A 27,342-nucleotide genomic window follows, 5' to 3' on the forward strand; every position below is an offset into this window, starting at 1 on the left:
AATCCAGAAGGATGTTTATAGCAACATTGCAACGAAGAGGTGATAGAACTCCTCCTTGGCGCCCTTGTATGGCTGAAATACGTCTCTTCGTTAGAAGTTCGTCTAATAGCCACCGTATCCCTTGATCAACATTCAGAGTTGTCAATCCATTTAATATCGATCCATCGGATGGACGTTATTGGAAACCCCTTCGATGTCTAGAAAAGCCACAATTGTGGATTCATTGAGAGATGGTGAGCTTTCATTAAAGCACTGGACCTGCCCTTCGGGTAAGTATGTATCGTATCGAGAACAATCTTAAATCGATGCTAGTTCTAAGACAAAAATCTATCAGTCTCTCCAGAGTCTTAAGAAGGATAAGCTGATTACTCGAAAATTCTTCTCACTCGAGTGAAATGCTTTTCCCGCTTTGGGAATGAAAACAATATTTGCTTGCCTCCACTTTCCTGGAATATATCCTAAGTTGATAAAGCTTTTATGTATAGCGGACAACCACGGTATAAGTATGTCAGTCACTGCTTCTTAAATGTAGAAGTACTGAGGGTCCTCAAAAAGTTGTGTCGAATATTGTTTGTATCGATCCATGTTTCGATCCAGACTTTATGTGATATCATTGAAATTTAAAATCCTATTTTATCTTGAGTCCATAAAGATATGTTTGCTATCGCTTCCGGTTAAAAATATCTCAAGTCCTATGTGTATGACAAATAAAACACAAACCTCTACTTTTTTGAACAACTTTATTTTTACTACGGTTTCTTTCAAAAATTCATTTCAACATTCTGATAACTTAAACCATAAATAAATTCAAAAGAAAAGGTGACATGACAAATAATAAAATTATTAAAAGAAAACTATCTATACAATATAAATACTTAAATTACGCCACTGTAAATAATAAGAATTATTAAAATAAAAAATGGCTTATACAATACTAGCACTCGAAACTAATCGAAATAATTAATTTAAAAAAAAAAAACTAAAAGAAAACATGTTTCCTTTTAATTTCAAGGGAAAATATACCAAAGGAAGTTTTGTGAAAGAGGGAATGAGAGAGAGAGAGAGAGAAAAATAGGGGGAGAGAGAGATGAATTAAAGACAAAAATGACATCTATTTCTTATGCTATGGTCACACTGGGCAAATATTTGACAGAAATCAAAAATGAATCCGTCGCCACAGCCAAACCAGAAAACATATTTAGCTCATATGGGATATATAACATCACGGTACGATTAGTTTCCAAACACCGTATCCAGATATTTGGAAAATGGTTCTGGAAAAATGTTTGACACTCCTTTTGGTCAAATATTTGCCTAGTGTGACCATAGCCTTAGACTTCAATCACGAAAATAATTCATCCAATTACATTTTTATGAAAATATTTCAAGCACGAATTTACAGGAAAAAATATTTTTTCATTTTAAATTATAAAAGAAAATAATTCAATTGCTTCATCAGGAATCATTTATTTAGGAATCAATAACTATAACAACACACATATACGCACACATTGTTATTAGGAGAGCAATTTTCAAATTATTACTCTTCATTTGGTGAGAGTACAAAAGATGAGAAATCCGATTATAAATGTGTGTGTGTGTAGATGATGTTCATTAATAACCACTGATGAAGCAATTTAATGTGATTTGATGTAAAGAAATATTTATTATTTAATTAATTTATTTTGAATTATGTCTTTAATTTTGCAATTAATTTTTTAAATTAAATTAAAATGTGTAAAAGATTTAAATAATTTTTAATAGAATATATTTTTTTTTATTAAATTTACACAAATTCATGATCGAATATTTTATTAATATTCAATGAAAATATTTTCCTAATTTTGTTTGTATAAGAAAATATATCATATTTATGAAAAAAAACAGAAACGGAAATAAGGAAAAAGAAAATTGTATCCTCTGGCCATTTAGGCCATGCGAGCATTAAAGAGACTGAAAGTATATGGAAAGATTTTAAATAAATATTCTTTGGTATGTTTAGCTGTGTGAGTGTCTTGGTAGATATTTTCGATTTTTTCTTCTTTTTTTTTTAATAAAACCATTCAAATTTGATAGTTGTAATATGAAATTAAAATTTGGATATTTTTGTACAATTTTGTTTGCTTTTTTATTTTAATTTTTTTTTGGGTTAACAAAAACTAAAAATTTTTTCTAAAATAAGATAAGATATATATAAAAAAACTTAAATCAAAAGTCTTCCAATTTGTTTGTTTTGTTTGTTTTTTTTTACCTATAAAATACAAATTCTTTACAGCCTTAATGATAATAAATTTATTCGTTAACATAGGAGTTGGTTTGTTTGTTTTGCTCTTAATCTTAAAATAGGCTTATTTGTTTTTATTACTAAATTCTTTAAAGGTAATTATTATATTTTCTATAATGTATATATAAATAAATTGACTTTTATGTACGATTTGTTGGTTTGTTTGTTTTGGATTACTAGTTTTATTAAGTTTAGTTTTTGTTGTTGTTGTTGCAGTCGTTACCATTTTAATGCAGCCTGGTCTAAACTTTGGTTCTTTTTTCTTTAATGAAACTTAACTGCAGTTTTTTTTTAATTCTATAGTTTTTTTTTAAATATATACATCAGTTTTGTTTTTATATAGCTTCTGTGTTTTTTTTAATTGTTTTTTAGCATACTTATAATTTTCTTTTAGTTCTCAACAACTACTGCTTACTTCCATTTTAACCATTGTGGGAGGTTGACTACTTGCCGGTGTCATGGAATGATCCTCATGACGACTTTCCCTGTGACGTCTCAAGTCAACTTTACGTTGGAAAGCCTGATCACATAGACCACATCCGAAAGGTTTGTAGCCGGTGTGTTTACGCATATGGGTTATTAAATTTGAGCTTTGGCTAAAAGCTTTAAGGCATACAGTGCATTTATGGGGCTTTTCACCTGTAATGAGAAGAAAATAATAAAAAATAGTGAGAAATTGTAACAAAAATTATGAAGATAAAAAAAAGGAATTTAATTAAATGTAATATTGAATTAGTTTACATTAAACTAATTTATTTCAATTTAATTTAATTAATAACAAATTTATGTACTATAACTTAATTGTGAATTAATTAATTTGGTTTATTTTAATTTAGTCTATCTGAATTGAATTTGTATAAAAAAAATAACAATTAGTTAAACTACTCTGGACTAATTTAGTTTAATACAATTTCAATTTAATTTAGAATTAAAAATTTTATTTTAGTTTACCTTAGTTTAATTTATATTAATTAATTTAATTGAAATAATTTATTTCTTTAAATTTAATATTGTTTACCGTGATTTAATTTAATTTTGAGTTGGCCTAATTTAGTAATAAATTAAATTATTAAATAATTGAAATTAATTTTAAATGAATATATTTATTTTAGTTTTCTTTAGTTTAATTTATATTAATTTTGATTAAATAATTTATTTTATTTTAATTAAGTATAATTTAATTTATTTTCGATTTAATTTATTTCAATTTAGTTTATTTTAATTTCGAATTAATTAATTTATAGCATTATATTTTAAATTAATATAAACAATTAAGAATAGAACTAATAGATTTATGTTAATTTATAATTTAATTTTCATAATAAAAAATAATTAAGAATAGAACTAATAGATTTATGTTAATTTATAATTTAATTTTCATTCATAATTTTCAATACAATATAGTTTAATTAAATTGGCTTCAATGTAATTAATTAATGTTGATTATTTAATTGGTTAATGTTGATATAGTTTAATTTTGAATTTATTTGTTTTATTTTATTTTAATTTAGACAAACTTAATGTAATTAAATTTCTAAAGAAAAGTTAGCTTAAATTAATTTAGATCGGTTAAATTTAGCTTAATTTAATTTACATAGGTTAGTAGCTTAATTTAATTTAGATCGGTTAAATTTAATCTAACAAAATTTAATTTAATTGGCTTCATTTTAATTACCTAATGTTTATTAATTAATTGATTAATGTTAATTTAATTTAATGTAATTTAATTTATAAAGATAAAATAGTTGCTTAAATTAATATAATATAGATTGGATTTTGAAATCCTAAATTTATTTTATTTTAATTTAGTCTAGTTTATCTTAATTAATTACAGTACATTAATTAATCTAATTTATTTTTATTTGTTTATTTTATTTTATTTATTTATTTATTTAAGCACAACAAGATGCTTAATCTTATAAATTACAGTACTAGGTTAGTAATAAAATATTATATAATTACATTTAAATTACATTAAAAATTAAATTAAATAATTTGTGAACAGTTTTTTTTTTTAATTTTTAGATTGAATGTAAACATAATAATAAATAGTTGCAATAGAAAAAAGTTAAACTTGATTTTTAAAATATGATTGAAGTGTGAAGTATTTAGTTTATAATGAAGTAAAGTCATATCTTAACTTAATTCAATTTAATTTAATTTTGGATTAAAAAAAAAAATATTCTTTTAATACAATTTTGAATTCATTAATTAATTGTATTTATTTTTCATTTGTTTTATTTTAATTATGTTTATCTTAATTTAGTTTATAGAGAACAAATGGTAAATATAATTTGGTATTATTTTAATTTAAATTTAAACCAATACAATTTAATTTTATTTTGATGTTATAAATTTATTTTATTTTATTATACCCTGCGCCACACTGTGGAACAGGGTATTATAAGTTAGTGTATATGTTTGCAACACCCAGAAGGAGACGAGATAGACACATGGTGTCTTTGGCAAAAATGCTCAGGGTGGGCTCCTGAGTCGATATAGCCCTGTCCGTCTGTCCGTGAACACATTTTTGTAATCAAAGTCTAGGTCGCAGTTTTAGTCCAATCGACTTGAAATTTGGCACAAGTATGTGTTTTGGCTCAAAATAGAACCCTATTGATTTTGGAAGAAATCGGTTCAGATTTAGATATAGCTCCCACACATAAAAAAATTTCACGAAAATTTTTCCAATTAAAATTTTAATTAAGTTTAAAAAAATATTCAATTAAAAATTTAATTTATTCAACTATTTTTTTAATTGAAACAAAAATCAATCACAAAAATAATAGTATCAATTAATTTTTTAATTGGATCAATTAACTTTTTAATTGACCTTCAATTAATTTTTTAATTGATACTATCGTTTCCGTGGATGAAGACATTTCAATTAAAAATTAATTGGATCAATTAATTTCGTGATTGAATCAGAAAAAAATTTTTTTGTGTGCATATATATATTTCGCCCGATATGGACTTATATGGCCCCAGAAGCCAGAGTTTTACCCTAATTTACTTAAAATTTTGCACAAGAAGAACAATTAGTACTATAGTCAAATGTGCCAAATTTTATTGAAAGCGGTTCAGATTTAGATATAGCTCCCATATATATCTTTCGCCCGATATGAACTAATACAGTCCCAGAAGCCAGAGTTTTACCCCAATTTTGTTGAAATTTTGCACAGGGAGTAGAATTAGCATTGTTGCTATGCGTACCAAATTTGTTTGAAATCGGTTTAGATTTAGATATAGCTCCCATATATAGCTTTCGCCCGATTTACACTCATATGACCACAGAGGCTAATTTTTTGCTCCGATTTAGTTGAAATTTTGCACAGGGAGTAGAATTAGCATTGTAGCTATGCGTGCGAAATTTGGTTGAAATCGGTTCAGATTTAGATATATCTCCCATATATAGCTTTCGCCCGATTTACACTCATATGACCACAGAGGCCAATTTTGAACTCCGATTTAGTTGAAATTTTGCACAGGGAGTAGAATTAGCATTGTAGCTATGCATCCCAAATTTGGTTGAAATCGGTTCAGATTTAGATATAGCTCCCATATATATGTTTTTCTGATTTCGATAAAAATGGTCAAAATTCCAACATTTTCCTTGTAAAATCGCCACTGCTTAGTGGAAAAGTTTTAAAAATGACTCTAATTTTCCTAAACTTCTAATACATATATATCGAGAGATAAATCATAAATAAACTTTTGCGAAGATTCCTTAAAATTGCTTCAGATTTAAATGTTTCCCATATTTTTTTTACTAACATTGTGTTCCACCCTAGTGCATTAGCCGACTTAAATTTTGAGTCTATAGATTTTGTAGATGTCTATCAAATTCTGTCCAGATCGAGTGATATTTAAATGTATGTATTTGGCACAAACATTTATATATAGCCCCCAACACATTTGACGGATGTGATATGCTATCTAAAATTTAGATCTACAAAGTGGTGCAGGGTATAATATAGTCGGCCTCGCCCGACTTTAGACTTTCCTTAATTGTTTTGATATAATTTAATTAGAAACTTTAACTTTAATTAAATTTAAATTATTCGATTTAAGTTAATTAAATTTAATTTAATAAAATTGACTTTAAAATTAAATTAATTGACTTATTTTTTGGTAGTTTCTATTTACATAATTTAATTTATAAAGAAAATTAATTAGTTTTGAATTCATTAGTTTATTTGACTTAATTTAATTCATTAAAATTTAATTTAATTTTGAATTCATAATTTTTTATGATTGGTTAAATTTAATTGAATTGAATTTATATTGGAGCTAATTAATTTATTTTATTTTAATTTGGTTTAATATTATTCAAAGTAAAGTATTGTAATAAACTAAATTAAAAGATATTATCTACTTTTAAGTACCACCCCACTTTTATTTGTTTTGATTCGTTTGCTACTTAATTTAGTCTTTTAAATTTTTTATGCAAAAATCACTCTATTAGTTAAATTAAATCAGATAAAATTGACAGTATGATAAATTATTCAAGTGGTGTGTTTTCCTAACCATATATTGCAAAAAAACAAAATCCTTTTTTGAAGTAAACTTTTTGTAAGCCCAATCTATGGTAGGAAAATTCCTCCCCTCAATTGTTGATTTCAAGTTAATAACATCATAAAAGTAACAATGTGTTATAGTCACGTGACACATTGAAGCAGTGAAGTGTAGACATAAGTGCCCTTTACAAATTGATTAGGGGGAATAGTTTTTTTTTTTTTTTGAAATATTTTAGGGTGAAGGATAGCAATTTTTAAAATGCCTATAGAAATTTTAGAGTGACCAGTTTAATTTCAGTTAATTGAATGTAATGTTTTTATTTTTAATTTATTTTTTTTGTTTTATTATATATTTTTATACCCTCCACCATAGGATGGGGGGTATATTAACTTTGTCATTCCGTTTGTAACACATCGAAATATTGCTCTAAGATTCCATAAAGTATATATATTCGGGGTCGTGATGAAATTCTGAGTCGATCTGAGCATGTCCGTCCGTCCGTCTGTTGAAATCACGCTAACTTCCGAACGAAACAAGCTATCGACTTGAAACTTGCCACAAGTAGTTGTTATTGATGTAGGTCGGATGGTATTGCAAATGGGCCATATCGGTCCACTTTTACGTACAGGCCCCATATAAATGGACCCCCAAATTTGGCTTGCGAGGCCTCTAAGAGAAGCAAATTTCATTCGATCCGGCTGAAATTTGGTACATGGTCTTAGTATATGGTCTTTAATAACCATGCAAAAACACATCGGTCCATAATTATATATAGCCCCCATATAAACCGATCCCCCGATTTGGCTTGCGGAGCCTCTAAGAGAAGCAAATTTCATACGATCCGGCTGAAATTTGGTACATGGTGTTAGTATATGGTCTCTAACAACCATGCAAAAATTGGTCCACATCGGTCCATAATTATATATAGCCCTCATATAAACCGATCACCAGATTTGACTTGAAGAGCCTCTAAGAGAAACAATTTTCATCGGATTCGGCTGAAATTTGGTACATGGTGTTGGTATATGGTCTCTAATGACCATGCAAAAATTGGTCCACATCGGTCCATAATTATATATAACCCTCATATAAACCGATCACCAGATTTGACCTTCGGAGCCTCTTGGAAGACCAAAATTCATCTGATTCAATTGAAATTTGGTACGTGATGTAAATATATAGCCTCAAACACCCAAAAATTGGTCGATATCGGTCCATAATTATATATAGCCCCCATATAAATGGACCCCCAAATTTGGCTTGCGAGGCCTCTAAGAGAAGCAAATTTCATTCGATCCGGCTGAAATTTGGTACATGGTGTTAGTATATGGTCTCTAACAACGATGCAAAAATTGGTTCACATCGGTCCATAATTATATATAGCCCTCATATAAACCGATCACCAGATTTGACCTCCGGAGCCTCTTGGAAGACCAAAATTCATCTGATTCAATTGAAAGTTGGTACGTGATGTAAATATATAGCCTCAAACACCCAAAAATTGGTCGATATCGGTCCATAATTATATATAGCCCCCATATAAACCGATCCCCAGATTTGACCTCCGGAGCACCTTGGAAAAGCAAAATTCTTCACATTCGCTTGAAATTTGGTACGTGATGTTAGTATAGGGTATCCAACAACCATGCAGGAAATGATTCCTATTAGTCCATAATTATATATAGCTCCCATATAAACCGATCCCCAGATTTGACCTCCGGAGCACCTTGGAAGGGCAAAATTCTTCACATTCGCTTGAAATTTGGTACGTGATGTTAGTATAGGGTATCCAACAACCATGCAGTAATTGATTCCTATCAGTCCATAATTATATATAGCTCCCATATAAACCGATCCCCAGATTTGACCTCCGGTGCCTTTTCGAGAAGCAAAATTCATTCGATCTGGTTGAAATTTGGTACGTGTGATTATTTGGTACGTGATATTTAACAACGATGTGAGTTGAAATTTGTGGATGACAGTCTTTCGTAGAAGTTTCTACGCAATCTATGGTGGAGGGTACATAAGATTCGGCCTGGACGAACTTACTTCCGTATATATTTTATTTTATTTTATTTTGTTTTATTTTGTTTTGTTTTATTTTATTTTATTTTATTTTATTTTATTTTGTTTTGTTTTATTTTATTTTATTTTGTTTTATTTTGTTTTATTTTATTTTCTTTTATTTTATGTTATTTTATTTTATATTATTTTATTTTATTTTATTTTATTTTATTTTATTTTATTTCATTTTATTTTCTTTTATTTTGTTTTATTTTATTTTGTTTTATTTTATGTTATCTTATTTTGTTTTGTATTATTTTATTTTATGTTATTTTACTTTACTTCACTTTACTTTGTTTTGTTTTATTTTATTTTGTTTTGTTTTGTTATGTTTTGTTTTGTTTTATTTTATTTTATTTTATTTTATTTTATTTTATTTTGTTTTGTTTTGTTATGTTTTGTTTTGTTTTGTTTTATTTTATTTTATTTTATTTTATTTTATTTTATTTTATTTTATTTTATTTTATTTTATTTTGTTTTATTTTATTTTGTTTTATTTTATTTTATTTTATTTTATTTTATTTTATTTTATTTTGTTTTATTTTGTTTTATTTTATTTTATTTTATTTTATTTTATTTTATTTTATTGTATTTTGTTTTATTTTGTTTTATTTTATTTTATTTTTTATTTTATTTTATTTTATTTTATTTTATTTTATTTTCGAAATATATTAAACACCAAAAAAATATGAGGAAAATAAATAAAATTAAATTAAATAAAAAATTTGCTTACCCGTATGTATATATGTGTGTTTTTTCATATCCGATTTTTGATGGAAACGTTTGCCACAATATTGGCAAGGATATGGCCTTGTATCGCTGTGTATCAGTAAATGGGTTGAGAGTGTGGAGGAACGTTTGAAAGCTTTGCCACATTGTTTACACTGAAAAGAAAATAAAACAAAAGGAGAAATTTAATTATTTTTGTTAGGATATATATATGTGTTTGTCCTAGTGAATACTGTATACACTGAAAACACAGTTTTATTTTCTGAGCAATGACATTTTCGATAAGCAAAATAATTTTTGTTTTTAAGAACAAATACAGAATTTTAGACACAATCGTCGTCATAAATTCAGGTTTCATTGCACAATGCTTTATAAGAAAGCAGTGTCCCATTTGTCTTAAATTTCGTTTCGCAAGAAAGTATTTTTTCTTTGGGTGTAGCAAAATTTTGTAATAGCTTAGAGGGCTAATAAAATATCCGCTTTTTTGTCAACTCTTAAGTAATTTGTCAATACTCTCGTATGAAATCACTAACTAACTTCCGGTTTTCATTTATTAACCTAAAATTATTGTTTGAAAAAAATGAAAGCACTACAAGTACAACAATAGTAAGTAATTAAAAAATCATGTTTACCGAAGAAGCATATGAAATATATCTGACTAGGCCTTAGACACTTTGAAAAATTATATGTAAATAAGAAGAAATTGTATTATTCCCCAGAAAAGTGCATTTATGGAATTAAAAACTAAAATCATTTAAAAACACTTGTGTCATCACAGTAGAATAGATACTACAATTATTAAAAGAAAAAATCCCACCACCCCCCAACAACGGCAATACCATCATTATTTATGGATAACACGTAGCTACTTTGTAGGTAAATAGAAGATGAACACCAGTTTGTCAATAGCTGGCCAACAAATCATCATCATCATCATCCAGTCGATAATAAATGATTCTGTTACATTTTTCTCCCCGGCATAGCAAACTGTGTAAATATTGATGTGACATTTAACGTAAGAGAATTAATTCACTTCAGTAAGATTTCTCTAGAGAAGAGGTTTATTATATTTTTTTTCTTAAAAAAAAAAATAAAATAAAACAATTCACTTAATACAGCTGTATTTGTAAAGCATTTTCTTCATAAATATTTTTCAAATGTTAGCCACTCATATTGTATAAAGAAAAAAACCAAGAAAACCTCAAATAATTCATATTGAAATGTATCTGTTTTTATTGAAATTTATATTTGCTTTTGAGGGGACATCTTCGTTTTAATATTTGTGTTTTTTCCATCGATTCTTTAGATTTGTTGACCTTATTATAAGGCCCTAAACAAAGATATATACCCCAGATAAATTATACAAATATGTTTGGAATATATCTTACAGATATATTTTATTATTTACTTTTTAATGAAACACAATTCTCTCTATATATTTTTTCCTTTTAAACAGAGTATTTAAAAAACAAATCATCCATTCTAATAATCAGGTAGGTCTTCAAACAGTTTGTTTTCAAATAAAAAAGGAAAACACCACTTTGATTAACTTTGATTCTGGCAACGGGGGTGTTTTAGTAGATTCTAAACTTTTTGAAAACATTTGTCTAAATATTAATTTGGGAATTTTTATATTTGGTTATGAATCAGAATTTAAAGTGATATGAATTTGCAAAAGTTATTACTAAATTATATGAACACCAATTAAATTGACTTAAATTAAATTATTTAAAATTAAAAAAAAAATTAAATTGAATTTAAATTAAAATTACAATTAAATTTAAATTAATTTTAAAGTTAATACTAATTTTAAATTTAGTTTTAATTTTAATTTTAATTTTAATTTTAATTTTAATTTTAATTTTAATTTGAATTTCAATTTTAATTTTAGTTTTAATTTTAATTTTAATTTTAATTTTAATTTTAATTTTAATTTTAATTTTAATTTTAATTTTAATTTTAATTTTAATTTTAATTTTAATTTTAATTTTAATTTTAATTTTAATTTTAATTTTAATTTTAGTTTTAATTTTAATTTTAATTTTAATTTTAATTTTAATTTTAATTTTAATTTTAATTTTAATTTTAATTTTAATTTTAATTTTAATTTTAATTTTAATTTTAATTTAATTTAACTTTAATTTTAATTTAATTTAAATTTAAATTTAAATTTAAATATAAATTTAAATTTAAATTTAAATTTAAATTTAAATTGAAATTGAAATTGAAATTGAAATTAAAATTAAAATTAAAATTAAAATTAAAATAAAAATTAAAATTAAAATTAAAATTAAAATTAAAATTAAAATTAAAATTGAAATTAAAACTAAAACTAAAACTAAAATTGAAATTAAACTTAAAATTAAATTTAAATTAAAATTAAAATTAAAATTAAAACTAAAATTAAAACTAATATTAAAATTAATATTAAAATTAATATTAAATTTAAAATTAAAACTAAAATTAAATTTAAAATTAATATTAAATTTAAAATTAATGTTAAAATAAGATTAATATTTAATTTAAAATTAAATTTAAAATTAAAAATAAAATTACAATTACAATTAAAATTAAAATTGGATTTAAAATTAAAATTAAAAATAAAATTACAATTAAAATTGAATGTAAAATTAAAAATAAAATTACAATTACAAACTAAAACTAAAACTAAAACTAAAATTAAAATTGAAAATTAAAATAAAATTGAAATTGAATTTTAAATAAAATCAAAATTAAATTAAAATTAAAATAGAAAATAAAATTAAAATTTAAAATAAAATGAAAATTAAAGTAATATTAAAATTAAAATTAATTAAAAGTTAAGAAAACAATAAAATTGAGGTTAAAATTATCTATACAAATAATTTCAACCCAATTAGATTTTCCCATGAAAAATCTTCTACAATAGCTTTTACATTTAATTATTTCTTAGCTCATTTCAAATTATAGTTGTCAATAAAAAATAATGACCACCACCATTTGTGTTATTAATTGTTATCGTTTTTTGCCGGTTTTATTTCCATAAAACAAAAACTATTTGCTTTAGATTTTTCTGTTTTCTAGGGCCAAAGTAATTAAATCAAATATGATATTTTTCAACCCTCTCTATTGGATTCGTTGATGTCGTTCGTCCTTGGCTATTGTGTAAGCGATTAGTTTGTAGTACACTAAGTAAATATATTTTTGATTGAAATCCTTTAATTTTCATTATAGATTTTAATTGCTTAATATCGTGTTTGCATCACACCAAAACATTAGGGCTCATAAATGCTAATGCCCTTCTTTGTTGGAATGAAGAAGCGAGCGGCAAAGGGGGACAGAGTGGACATTTTTATATTATTGAAGAGCTTCAATTCAATTAATTGGTAAATGGTAGTCAAGTCTGATAAAGAATGAGTAGTGTGAAAAGCAAAGGTAAACTGTTTGGAAAACATGGAACAATCAAACCGGTCAATGTACTATGGGACGTTAAGAGCAATATAGATTTTCTTATTTCAATTATATCTTGATATTTTTCATTTACGCTCCGATTTTGTATTATTTCTTGTTGCCTCTTGATCCAAAAATAATCTACCAAAATTTGGAGAAAAGTTTACCAAAAAAAAAACTACCAAATTATTTTGTCAAAATTTTATTTCTATAGAAAATTTTTGTCAAAATTTTATTTCTATTGAATCTATTGTCAAAATTTATTTGTATAGATAACTTTGTCAACATTTTTATTTATTTTATTTTCTATAGAAAATTTTATTTCTATATAAAATTTTGTAAAAATTTTATTTCTATTGAAAATTTTGTCAAAATTTTATTTCTATAGAAAATTTTGTAAAAATTTTATTTCTATTGAAAATTTTGTCAAAATTTTTATTGCTATAGAAATTTTGTCAAAATTTTATTTCTATAGAAAATTTTGTCAAAATTTTATTTCTAGAGAAAATTTTGTCAAAATTTTATTTCTAGAGAAAATTTTGTTAAAATGTTATTTCTATGGAAACTTTTATCAAAATGTTATTACTATTGAAAATGTTGTCAAAAATTTTAGTGCTATAGAAAATTTTGTCAAAATTTTATTTCTATGGAAACTTTTGTCAAAATTTTATTTCTATTGAAAATGTTGTCAAAATTTTATTTATATAGAAAATTTTGTCAAAATTTTATTTCTATAGAAAATTTTGTCAAAATTTTATTTCTATAGAAAATTTTGTCAAAATTTTATTTCTATGGAAACTTTTGTCAAAATTTTATTTCTATTGAAAATGTTGTCAAAATTTTATTTCTATAGAAAATTTTGTCAACATTTTATTTCTATTGAAAATTTTGTCAAAATTTTATTTCTATGGAAACTTTTGTCAAAATTTTATTTCTATTGAAAATTTTGTCAAAAATTTTGGTGCTATAGAAAATTGTGTCAAAATTTTATTTCTATAGACAATTTGTCAAAAATTTATTCTTATAGAACATTTTGTAAAAATTTTATTTCTATAGAAAATTCTGTCAAAATTTTCTTTCCATAGAAAATTTTGTCAAAATTTTATTTCTGTAGAAAATTTTGTCAAAATTTTATTTCTATAGAAAATTTTGTCAAAATTTTATTTCTATGGAAACTTTGGTCAAAATTTTATTTCTATTGAAACTTTTGTCAAAATTTTATTTCTATTGAAAATTTTGTCAAAAATGTTAGTGCTATAGAAAATTTTGTCAAAATTTTATTTCTATGGAAACTTTTGTCAAAATTTTATTTCTATTGAAAATTTTGTCAAAAATTTTAGTGCTATAGAAAATTGTGTCAAAATTTTATTTCTATAGACAATTTTGTCAAAAATTTATTCTTATAGAAAATTTTGTAAAAATTTATTCTTATAGAAAAGTTTGTAAAAATTTTATTTCCATAGAAAATTTTGCCAAAATTTTTATTTCTATAGAAAATTTTGTCAAAAATTTGTTCTTATATAAAACTTTGTAAAAATATTAATTCTAACATATAGAAAATTTTGTAAAAATATTAATTCTAACATATAGAAAATTTTGTCAAAATTTTATGTTTATTGAAAATTTTGTCAAAATTTTATTTCTATAAAAAATTTTGTCAAAATTTTATTTCTATAGAAACTTTTGTGAAAATTTTATTTCTATTGAAAATTTTGTCAAAAATTTTAGTGCTATAGAAAATTTTGTCAAAATTTTAGTGCTATAGAAAATTTTGTAAAAATTTTAGTGCTATAGAAAATTTTGTCAAAATTTTATTTCTATTGAAACTGCTGTCAAAATTTTTTTTTTCTATAGAAAATTCTGTCAAAATTTTTTTTCTATAGAAAATTTTGTCAAAATGTTATTTCTATAGAAAATTTTATCAAAATTTTATTTCTATGGAAACTTTTGTCAAAATTTTATTTCTATGGAAATTTTTGTCAAAATTTTATTTCTATTGAAAATTTTGTCAAAATTGTATTTCTTAGAAAATGTTGTCAAAATTTTATTTCTATTGAAAAATTTTGTCAAAAATTTTAGTGCTATAGAAAATTTTGTCAAAATGTTATTTCTATAGACAATTTTGTCAAAAATGTATTCTTATAGAAAATTTTGTAAAAATATTATTTCTCTAGAAAATTTTGTCAAAATTTTATTTCTATAGAAAATTTTGTCAAAATTTTATTTCTATGGATACTTTTGTCAAAATTTTATTTCTATTGAAAATTTTGTCAAAAATTTTAGTGCTATAGAAAATTTTGCCAAAATTTTATTTCTATTGAAACTGCTGTCAAAAATTTATTCTTATAGAAATTTTTGTCAAAATTTTATTTCTAGTGAAAATTTTGTCAACAATTTTAGTGCTATAGAAAAATATGTCAAAATTTTCTTTCTATGGAAGCTTTTGTCAAAATTTTATTTCTATAGAAAATTTTGTCAAAAAATTTATTGCTATAGAAAATTTTGTCAAAATTTTATTTCTATAGACAATTTTGTCAAAAATTTATTCTTATAGAAAATTTTGTAAAAATAATATTTCTATAGAAATATTAGTCCAAGTGTTTATTGCAATAGAACATTTTTTCAAAATTTTATGTCTATTGAAAATTTTGTCAAAATTTTATTTCTATAGAAAATTTTGTCAAAATTTTTATTACTATAGACAATTTTGTCAAAATTTTATTTGTATAGAAAATTTTGTCAAAATTTTATTCTATGGAAGCTTTTGTCAAAATTTTATTTCTATTGAAAATTTTGTCAAAAATTTTATTGCTATAGAACATTTGGTCAAAATGTTATTTATAGAAAATATTGTCAAAATTTTATTTCTTAGAAAATTTTGTTAAATTTTATTTCTATACAAAATTTTGTCAAAATTTTATTTTTATAGAAAATTTGGCCCCACTGTGCATTGGCATCAGTGTAGTGTATGAAAATAGAAAAGCCAACGAAAAGACATTGATGGTCCCTTTTTGCCAGTATTTTGTCGTCCACAATTTGTGTTAATTGTTCGTTTGTATTTAGGATATTTACGATTTTATAACATAATTTAAGTGTCCTAAGCTTTCCCCCTTTCCGTTTTAGAGGGAAACTTTACTTTTTGTGCGTGGGGTCTTTATGCATTTTCTACTTCTCCCCATCCGCCCTTATGAAAGACTATGAAAATTCATTTCTATTATTTATATATGGTAATAGATAAAAATGTCATATTAATAATAATGAAGAACAAAATATGGATAAATTGAATTCATTCGAATTAAGGGTTAGGAAAAGTTTTGGTGTATATTGAAATCTGAAATCACGCAACTATTTAATTAAGCTTTTGGAGAGTGGAGGTCCCTTGATACAAAAACATTGAAATCAAAAATACTTAACCATTTTTGCTGATTGCTTTAGTCTCTAGGGATTTGTAATAGAGTATCAGGCTATTTTATATTAATGAAAGGGGAATGTGTACACTATTTAATAATAACAAAATTTTTAAATCAACTTTTTAAAAAAATTTAAAATTGTTTAAAAATTGAAAATTTCAAAGTTTTTTTCTAATTTCGAAAAAAGTCGCCTAATGATGTCTTCCTTTCCTAAATATTTCTTTATACATATATTTCGATGGTTTCTTTAGAATAAAAAGTAAAAAAAAAAAATTGTTATTATTTTTAATAACTGCAAAAATATTAAATCATTTTTTTTAATATTAGTAGTTAGGTAGTTTTTTTGTTAATATTTTTAGTAATATTATTATTGCTAATATTCTCAGAAAATTTTAAATCAAAAAAACTTAAAACTTCCAAAATTTTGAAATTTTCGAGAAAAAATCTTCTTTTTGATAATTCCTAACAATGTCTCTCTTTCCCAAAAAATTCTTTGTAATTTTCTGTATACATTAACATCTTTGGTTTCTTTAAAATAAAAAATAGGGACTTTTTTATTATTATTTTCTTCCCTCTTTTTTTTTTTGGGAGGAATATTTTATTATGGCACATGGTCTCGTTTGGACAACGGCATGTTAATAGTTTTTTAAGTATGGCCTAAAAGTCAATGGGCATGCTGCCTCAGTTATATGCATTGCATTTAGCCTGGCCAAGCGTCATGCTTACTACATGGAGGTATGCAACTTGATAGGCTTCACGAAAGGTTTCCTTGAGGATCATGCGTAAGAGTGATGCGACAAAAACAACAACAAAAAACCGGGGCCTACATCAAAACGTCATTGCCAAACGTATGGCGCACTGTGCGTGTGACTTCTACGGAATAAAACAGATGGCTTAAAATGCTTATCAAGGAGTATTTTTTAAAAGATTTTTTTCTTCTATCATAAAAGAAAATTGATATAGAGATATATCGGAATCAAAAAAAGCAGCCTCCTTCTCATCGTTGCATCTGTTATTTTTGATTTCTTTTTAAAGGATTTTATATGGGTGGTCCTTGGGAAAACTGTTTGTTTTTAAGAAAGAAAAAAAAAATCCTCAACAAATGCTTTCTCCCCTCCATATGGTAAAAGGTAATGACTTTTAAAACAGGTTATCTGGTAAACAGTCAAAGGATCTCTAACGAAAGGAAAATAAGTAAGAACAAACGAAAATCTTTAAGTAAACGAATGTTGCTGTTATGGAACCGTTATGAACAACATTAATTTAGACAACGGAACGAATATTTTGGATAAACCCTGTTGTTAAATTATTAGTGTTATATGATAACAAAATAAAATAAAATTAAAATTAAAATTGAAATTGAAATTAAAATTAATATTAAAATTAAAATTTAAATTTAAATTAAAATTAAAATTGAAATTAAAATTAAAATTAAAATTAAAATTAAAATTAAAATTAAAATTAAAATTAATATTAAAATTAAAATTAAAATTAAAATTAAAATTAAAATTAAAATTAAAATTTAAATTAAAATTAAAATTAAAGTTACATTTAAATTTAAAATTAATATTAATATTAAAATTAAAATTAAAATTAATATTAAAATTAAAATCAAATTACAATTAAGATCAATATTAAAATTAAAATTTAAATTTATTAGTAAAATTAAATTAAATTAAATTAAATAAAAAATGAACCTGGCCTTTACCCCTTTTACGGACCTATTCATATCCCTCCCCATACGATTTTGAAAATTAAAATAAAAATTAAAATACAATTAAATTATATTAGAATTAAATTAATAAAAAATTACTAATAAATTAAATTAAAAAATGCTCTTCGCATTCTCCCATTTTAGGGGCATATTCATATCCTTTCCCAGGCTATTTTGACTATTCTATTTCAAATTAAAATTAATTTAAATCAAAATTTAATTAAATTAAAAATATGCTCTGCGCCTTTACACCCCGCCCTTTTACGTGCCCATTCATATCGTTCCCCCCATACCATTTTCGGATGTCTTTACATACCTGGAAATTCCGAGCTATTCTCTTTTCACCATTATTGGAATTATGACCACCGCTATGACCACCATCACTATCCGGATGACAAGATGATGAATGTAGACCATCTGCTGCACTGCTGCCAATAATGGCTGTGGAATCAGGATGCTGCTGCTGTTGTTGTTGTTGCTGGGCCGCCGCTGCAGAGGCTGCTGCCGCTGCAATATATTGATGATGTTGCAGCAATGATAATTTATTTTCCTGCTCCTTGTATTCCTCGCTTATACTATCATTATCACTGGACTGCTGCTGTTGTTGATGCACAAACAAATCAACACGTTGCTGACGTAGTAATTCCAATTCCCGCTGGGTCTGAGCTTTTAAATGTTGCGTTAACAATTCCAAATTGTTGCCAGCAAGACCGGCCATAAAGGCATTACGATGGGCATTGATTTGTTGTTGGGCAGCGTCCAACTCCACATTCGCTTTGGGATTGAATGAGGCGCGGGGAAATGTTGCAGGACCGGACATGGAGGAGAGTGGTGTCAACAAATTACTATCCTGGGCTAATGTATGGCGGGTAAAACTATTACGACGTTCATATTTGAATTTTCTAACAATGGGATCCATATCCTGAATCCCTTCGCTTTCATGTCCTTGGGCTAGGGAATGATTCGCGCTTGTTGTTGTGTTGATATTATTATTCACAGCCTTGGAAAATCTAAGGGATTTTTCACACATACTAGCCGGTGACCATATCGATGAGCCATGTGATCGTATTTTCAATGAGGTTTCATAATCATCTTCCATTGTTGGGGGGGAGCATGAGGATTTTAGATTAACAGCTCTTAGCGGTGGTGGTGTGGAATTGTTATAGCTTAAATTTTCTTCATTTGCCTCTCGTTTTATGGACAAATTCAAAGGCATATCGTCATGCAGACTGGTATTTTCCTCTTGCGAAGATCCTGAGAGATCTTCCTTTTCTGGGGTGAGAGCATAATCACGACTATTGAGACTGGCATTGAAAGGAGACTTGGGTGTAATGGGTGTTTGAGGTGTATGGAGAGCTGAGGCTGAGGAGAGTAAAAACTGAGGCCACAGCAAGGCACTGGAATATAACAGGGGATTATAGAGTAGTGGTGATATATCTGAAAAATAAAAAAATAAAATATGAGAAAATTTTATTAGGAATTTTATTAAGGAGATCAATATTCTGGATAGCATGCAAAAAAAATCTTCGAAATTTGTCTTTAAATTTGAGCAAAATAGTTTCATAGATACAATGAAATTTTTCGTTATTCTTATGAATTTTTCATTTAATAACAAAATTTGTCTTTAAAATTGAGCCAAAAAAAATAGTTACAATGAAATTTTTCGTTATTATTATGCAGTTTTCCATTTAATAACGAAATATTGCATTTTAGTAATGAAGATTTTCATTGTCTTAATAAAACATGATCGTTATATCAATGAAACAATTTCGTTGCCATGAGTTGAATTATATTTTCTTTCTGTGTGGTCGAAATTCAACAAAGACAAAGAAATTTCCGACTTCGGATCTTTGAGAGCCACAGATAAATATCAGACAAGTCGAGGTTGGACCTTTGCATGCCACATCATATTTTGCTGATAGAAAGTGTTTAGTAATATGAAAGAAAAAATACTAAATCATTTCATAAATACAATGAAACTTTTCGTTAATGTAATTATTTTTCTTTCTTTTTGTTCTTTCATTGCCATTGAATGAAAAAATTATGATTTGGATAATGAAAGTATTCATTAATACTATGAAAAGTTTCCGTTATATTTAAAGAAATCGTCAAAGCGGTAACGAAATATTTCATTGTATTTATAATGCTGTAGTTGTCTCAATTTTAACGACAAAGTTTTTATTACGAAGTTACGAATACTACGAAATTATTTTTATTAGTGACGATTTGATATCCTCAAATTCCGGCAACTCCAACTTTTCTTCAAAGAGAAGATAAGCCTCCAAAATGATCATAAGAGCCACCGTGGTGCAATGGTTAGCATGCCCGCCTTGCATACACAAGGTCGTGGGTTCGATTCCTGCTTCGACCGAAACCAAAAAAGTTTTTAGCGGTGGATTATCCCACCTCAGAAATGCTGGTGACATTTGACTTCTCTAAGTGTTTTCACTGCAATGTGGAACTCCGTTCGGACTCGCCGTTCGGTCCCTGGCCATTGAGCTTAACATGGAATCGGGCAGCACTCAGTGATGAGAGAGAAGTTCACCAATGTGGTATCACAATGGACTGAATAGTATAAGTGAGCCTGATACATCGGGCTGCCATCTAACCTAACCTAAAATGATCATGAGATCTGCTATGCAAGTTTATACCCAGCAAAAAAAGCATCGCCAAAAAAGTAATGAACATGTTCTTTTTGGATCCGGAAGTGGTGAAAAATTGACGCAGAAGCGATGAATTTAACATGGGCTTGTCATAGGACGGAAGTTCTCCATTTCAACAGCCGTTGCACTGAATTTGTATCACTTCTTTAGGTGTTATCCGAATTCAATGTTTTGGATGTAAATTTAAAAATTCTGTGATATTTTGTCAAATAAATAATTTTTATAATTTTTTATAATTTTTAATGGCTTCTAACGCTTGTTGGAAAGGTTTGAACTCAAATATTTTCAAAAAATTACAATTTTTTCAAATTGGATTTAGCATTTTTTCGACAAAATTTAGATGATTTGTACCATTTTATGAATTCTTACTCTGTTTTTAACCTATTTGAAACAAAAAAGTTAAAATTATCAATTAAAAGTAAGAAAAGAACCAAGTTATAAAAAATTGCATTAAAAGAACTTCCTGGGGAGTTACAATACAGAACATCATTGGAAGTGCATCTTCCCGAAGTTCTTTTAAAGTTGTGCCTTTGGAAGAAGTTCTAATTTTTTTTTTGCTGGGTAGTTAACAGCAGAATCTTTGTCGGCTTTAATATGATTTTTTTTCATATTTAAACCAGAAAAAATCTTGTCTGACAATTTGCTCTATGATTACCAGCAAAAAACAATTGAATGTTCTTCCTATGTCTATGGTGAACATCCAAAAATGTTGGACCTAGATTTGGACTTATTTTCACTTCCCAAAATGTTCTTTTGAGGTGATATGTAAGAATCTCTTGTTTCACAAAAAATGAAATTTTTCAGAATTTCACCGGGTATTAAAAACACAGCAATTAGGTCAAAAACCTTTGTTGTTAGCACCTAATTTTTTTATATTTATTTTCATAATTTATTATGATTGTAAATCTTGTAATAAATAAAAACACAACAAGGACCAATAAAATAATGGAAATTTCCAAAACAAAAAAAAGATTTGAAAAGTTTCCAATCCACTTCTTGGCAGATATGGAATTATTCCTAATCTATGTGCTAGTATGGTTCGCAAAAATCTTCGTAATATTAAGGAAATTTGTCATAAAAATTGTGTAACTGAAACACTTTCATAAATACAATGAAAGTTTTTTCTATTAAAAAAATAAATCATTTTCTACCATTAATGAAAATTGAAATGAAATTGTACCAATGAAAATTTTTCTTTATATTAATGAATAAAATAGTTGGCTTAATTTTAATAAGATTTTCTTTCTGTGCAAAGACACAAAATAGAAAAATTAAAGAGAATTTTTATATTTTTTAATTTCTCTCAAATTTTTTCAAATGAAATTCGAACAACAGAAATAGCATCACATCAGAAGAAATAATGGGAAATTAATGCCTAAAAATTTGAATTCCGTCCAATGACAAGCCCACACATAAAGAAAAATTCCTTAAAATTGAGCCAATGATTTTTTTTAATTAACATAACAAAACATGTTCATTCATACAATGAAAATTTTCATTAATTTATTATTAATGAAAGTTTTTAAATTTCATTGTTTAATAGAAATTAATGTAATATACATTTATCCTAATGACTATGAAATTGTTCATTAATAATATGAAAAGTTTGGTTATTTAATACAAACATCATAACAATAATGAAAAATTTCATTGTATTTATGAAATTGTTTCGTTAATAAAAAATTGACTTAATATTAGGAAGATTTTTCTGCCATTGACTATGATCTCATTTTGCACCAACAAAAAAGACAAAACAAACAAAAAAGGGTTACTAAGAATTTAGTTTACCTATAATGTATTTTATGGGATAATTGAATTTGATTAAACAACTCCCATTTTTATAAAGATCGATTGGGACAAGGTTAGCTTAGAAAATTTTATATGGTCCTACAGATACTCGTATGCCGAACATAGCGCTACTGCAAAAATTGTTGTTTAAGTTAACCGAAATTATTTTTCGAGGGGCTCAATGAAGATTAAAAAAGAAACTGTTTTGAAGATTTTGGACATAGGCCCACAACCCCCTGCATCATCATTGGGAGGCACTTATGGTTAATGATCTTTGTTTCCTTGGAGGACATATAAAACCGTATTATTGGACACAGCAGCTATACAGCCTTAGCTTTAAACTTTATAAATGATTTATACATTTATTATAATTTCTAATTATAAAAAAAAAATTAATAAAATAAAAAAAAAAGAAATATTTATGTGCAACCTTTGCCTCATTTATGGTTAACGAGTTTTATTTGTCCCAAACGATAACGAAAAAATATTTCTTTGTGTATAATGGTACAAGACATAAAAATCACCAATGAGTTTTATTTGTTCCACAATGGACTGAATAGTCTAAGTATTTGTCCCAAACAATTCAAATTGAAGTTACTGAGATTTCGTTTCGGAGAACAATTTTTTATTTATGAAATTTTTACTGAACTACCCGAAGTATATAAACAATTTCACTAAAATTGAGCCAACGAGTTTTTTCATTGACATAACGCAAAATTTTTCATTAAGATAATGAAAATATTTCATTATTAAGGTGGGTATTAAGTTCGAGTTTAGCCGCTAAAATCGCCATTTTTCACGATTACTTTTCTTAAATAATCCACTTTAAGGAATACAAACTTTGTGAAAATTTTCTTTGGGCTATTCCCCATCAAGTTATAATAAAATTTGCAACAAATATGTATAATTTTATGCATTTTTTTTACTGATTTAGTTTTCACTTAACGCGAGTTTAGCGGCTAAACTCGAACTTAATACCCACCTTTAAACAGCAAATTCATAAGAATAACGGAAAATATCATTATAATTATAAAATTGTGATATTACCAAGATTCTTCCATCAAAGGGGGAAGAAAGTTCTACACGCAAAGAAAAAAAAAACGTTTGGAAAACGTGTACCGAAAACGTTTTTCTTTTGTTAGAGTTTTTTAAATTGCTTCGAAAAGTATACACTTTTATCACCAAAAAAAATCGTTTGTTACAAAATTTTTATCTTTTCAATAAAAAAAGTTATTTTTGAACCAACAACACAGTCCATTTCGTTTATATCAAACACTGTTCTTTTCTGACTTTAGGTCTTTAATAAGACACATTTTATAGTTCATAGGAAAAATTTCATATAGTAGAATGTAATATTGAACATTTTTTCGGAATCTTCCGACAATACCTGGAATATATGTAAAAAAAAACATTGGTCGAAGCAGGGATCGAACCCACGACCCTTGGCATGCAAGTCGGATGTAGCAACCACTGCTCCACGGTACCCAACTAAATGTATTTTTCTGTTAAACTTTGTTTAATCGGCTCGTGGGCGCCGCAAGCTATGCTATATAAATATAACTTATATGGGTAATTGCCTATTGATGACAATAACGGCTACATAGCTCAGTGGATAGTGTGTTGGCTTACAAATTGCATGGCCCGCGGTTCGTCCAGGCGCAAGGTAAAAAAAAATTAAAAATTTATAATATCGTATAATTTCTTCTACATTGTATGTATTACAGAAAAAGGAGCTAAGAACTAAAAAAACTTCGTGGAAGTGAGAAAGACGTGAGGGAAAATGCAATTAGCAATTTTTTTGAGTTAGTCTTTATGAAATTGTTTTTACATCCTAGAAAAAAATAAACGTTTATCACAAAAAGTATATACTTTTCTTCCAAATACACTTCCTTTCAACGAAAAGCAAATGAGAAACGAACTTTGTTTGTCTAAAATTTCGTTTGGGAGGAAAGAATTATTATTTTGCGTTTACGTAAAGTTCATTCGAAATTGAACTAAATTGTATTAATTTTTTTAAAAAATCGAAAATGTATACCTGTAGTTCATAAGCTTTTAAGATATACTTGGACTAAAGAAAATTTCATTAGGCCATGGAAAATTTCATCAAAACAAATATATTTAAAAATAAACTAAAAGATTAATTTGTTTGCCATAAACGTATGCTAATTTATTTTTTTGTTTATGTATAAATCTTACCTCTATTATTAAGTTTTTGAGCGGCTGCTGTAGCCATAACGGTATTAAAGGCTGAAGCCCTTTGTATCCAAGCTTTAGAGTCGACAGCCGCTGATGAAGCCGAAAATTGGCCTGTCTTTGATTGAGGTGATGGTGGCGGTGATAAATGATTCATGATGATAACTATTTTAAATATGTATATATTTTGGTTTTGTTTTTCCTCGAAAACTTAGCACTTTTGATAAATTTTCACAATTTTTTTTTTTTAATAAATTTTTAATTAAACAAAAACTAAAATCCACTTGTTTTTAAATTATATGTATATATATATTTTTTCTATAACATTTCTTTAGATATTTTATTAGGATTTTTTTTCTATAAAGATTCCAAAAATTTAATCCAATTGCATGGTGTTTTATGTATTATTTGCGTTATTTGATGTGTAGCATATTTTGTCCCAATAATCCCGTCTTTTTGTTTTGAAATTCGTTCAACTTTTATCTGATATGGCTTAAATTGAGCCGAGTTTTAAAACATCAACTGAGTGGGAAAACACGTCCGTACGGTTTGGTGCTTGGCACCTGACTGAATCTTTAAACGCATGTTAGGTTCTCAAAAGGCCGTATTGCAATGTACATCGTAAGGTATGTGAGTGAATACAAAAAAGGTTCAAAACTACTAGTATGCAAGAGTGTAAGTGTGAGTGCCATTGCAGAGAGAGCCTTTTAAACCAAAGTTATAATGGGTAAACAAATAACAGTTCAAGCCTGGCCAGTAGTTGTAGCTCACTGAAGAGTGGTGAGATAGTAGTAGCGGCACAATATTTTAATATTGTTGTTGTTTACTGTTGATTATAGTCGTAATGGTGGTGGTGGTGTTGTTGTTGGCATATCAATGCTGCATAGGATCCCCTTAAAATGTAAAGCAACAACTGAATATTTGAACCAATGTCTAGAGGGGTCGTTTAAAGAAAATCCAGACGAAAGAAAAAATCAACCACCTTTATATGTTTCACCACTCGTGGCACTCGATGGCTAAAAACGAAGGTGAAACGAATCAAAACGGTGTCTCGGGCCAAATGATAGTAACTAAAAAACCTCTACTAACTGTTATTGTCAGCACTGAAGTGTTCATGTGTGTGTGTGTATGTTTCTGGTTGATATTGCATTACAAGCTGTTGTCCTGGCTTTATACTCCATATGCCACTTTTCTCTACATATAGTAACAACACCCCTAAAATGTAATGTACCCCTAAAACGTATTTTGATTCGAAACCAAAGAAACCCTCTGGTTTGTCTTAAAATATATAGAACAACAAACAACCTCTAATATCCTAAGAAGTTGATAAATTTCATTAAAAAGAAAAAGACATGGAAATATTTCTGGCTTTTTGATGACTTGACACGATCAGTTAGAGTTGCTGTTTTCTTTTTGTTAATATTGTTGTTGGTGTTATGTTAGTAGTGGCACGCGTTCTCTGCTCATCGCTTTTGGCGTTGAGCCATGCTCTTTTTCGCTCTTACATACATACATATGTAGGTATTTAATCTCCTGTACTCACAGTGTGTGTTTTACATTTATGTAGTACTGGTGGATCCTCTCACATGTTTATAGTTGATCAGGATTATTGCACAACTGTCACTTTTGTATCCAGTTGTATTAGGTCTTCGTGTTTTAGAAAGACGAAGAAGAAGTAGAAAAGACGGATGCCTGTTTTATATCGTTTTTGGCGGTAACAAGCTCTCAGTTTTTGCTGTGGAGTTTTTGTTTTTCAACCTGACATATTGACTTCCTGTGAGAATCTTTGTTTTACAAATGAAGAAATGAGAGATTATTTCCGTTGTATGACCAAATATTTTTATACCCTCCACCATAGGATGGGGGTATATTAACTTTGTCATTGCGTTTGTAACACATCGAAATATTGCTCTAAGACCCCATAAAGTATATATATTCTGGGTCGTGGTGAAATTCTGAGTCGATCTGAGCATGTCCGTCAGTCCGTCTGTTGAAATCACGCTAACTTCCGAACGAAACAAGCTATCGACTTGAAACTTGGCACAAGTAGTTGTTATTGATGTAGGTCGGATGGTATTGCAAATGGGCCATATCGGTCCACTTTTACGTATAGCCCCCCATATAAACGGACCCCCAAATTTGGCTTGCCGATCCTCTAATAGAAGCAAATTTCATTCGATCCGGCTGAAATTTTGTACATGGTGTTAGTATATGGTCTCTAACAACCATGCAAAAATTGGTTGTTAGAGACCATATACTATATATAGCCCCCATATGAACCGATCCACCGATTTGGCTTGCCGAGCCTCTAAGATAAGCAAATTTCATCCGATCCGGCTGAAATTTGGTACATGGTGTCAGCATATGATCTCTAACAACCATGCGAAAATTGGTCCACATCGGTCCATAATTATATATAGCCCCCATATAAACCGATCCCCCGATTTGGCTTGCGAAGCCTCTAAGAGAAGAAAGTGTTATCCGATCCGGCTGAAATTTGGTACATGGTGTTAGTATATGGTCTCTAATAACCATGCAAAAATTGGTCCA

At 26.9% G+C, this 27,342-nt stretch overlaps 1 protein-coding gene across 1 annotated transcript; it reads right to left on the minus strand.

The window, feature by feature from the left end:
* Positions 1-825: 825 nt before the first annotated feature.
* Positions 826-25,367, minus strand: sens (senseless). Its single transcript, XM_075307337.1, has 4 exons — positions 24,796-25,367; positions 18,465-19,585; positions 9,600-9,750; positions 826-2,923 (listed from the first exon to the last, which is right to left on the minus strand). The coding sequence occupies exons 1-4, from the start codon at positions 24,947-24,949 to the stop codon at positions 2,682-2,684; spliced, it is 1,668 nt and encodes a 555-aa protein (XP_075163452.1). The 5' UTR covers positions 24,950-25,367; the 3' UTR covers positions 826-2,681.
* Positions 25,368-27,342: the final 1,975 nt, after the last annotated feature.

This window comes from Haematobia irritans, chromosome 4, assembly GCF_050003625.1.
Source record: "Haematobia irritans isolate KBUSLIRL chromosome 4, ASM5000362v1, whole genome shotgun sequence".
In the NCBI taxonomy this organism is placed as follows: Eukaryota; Metazoa; Arthropoda; class Insecta; order Diptera; family Muscidae; genus Haematobia; species Haematobia irritans.

Excerpts from the sequence above, each read along its gene's own strand:
- sens (XM_075307337.1), bottom strand. The coding sequence starts at position 24,949 with ATGAATCATTTATCACCGCCACCATCACCTCAATCAAAGACAGGCCAA. Across the intron at positions 19,586-24,795 it reads TCAAAAACTTAATAATAGAG|ATATATCACCACTACTCTAT; the intron begins GTAAGATTTATA and ends TTTATTTTTCAG. Across the intron at positions 2,924-9,599 it reads ACACACATATATACATACGG|GTGAAAAGCCCCATAAATGC; the intron begins GTAAGCAAATTT and ends TTCTCATTACAG.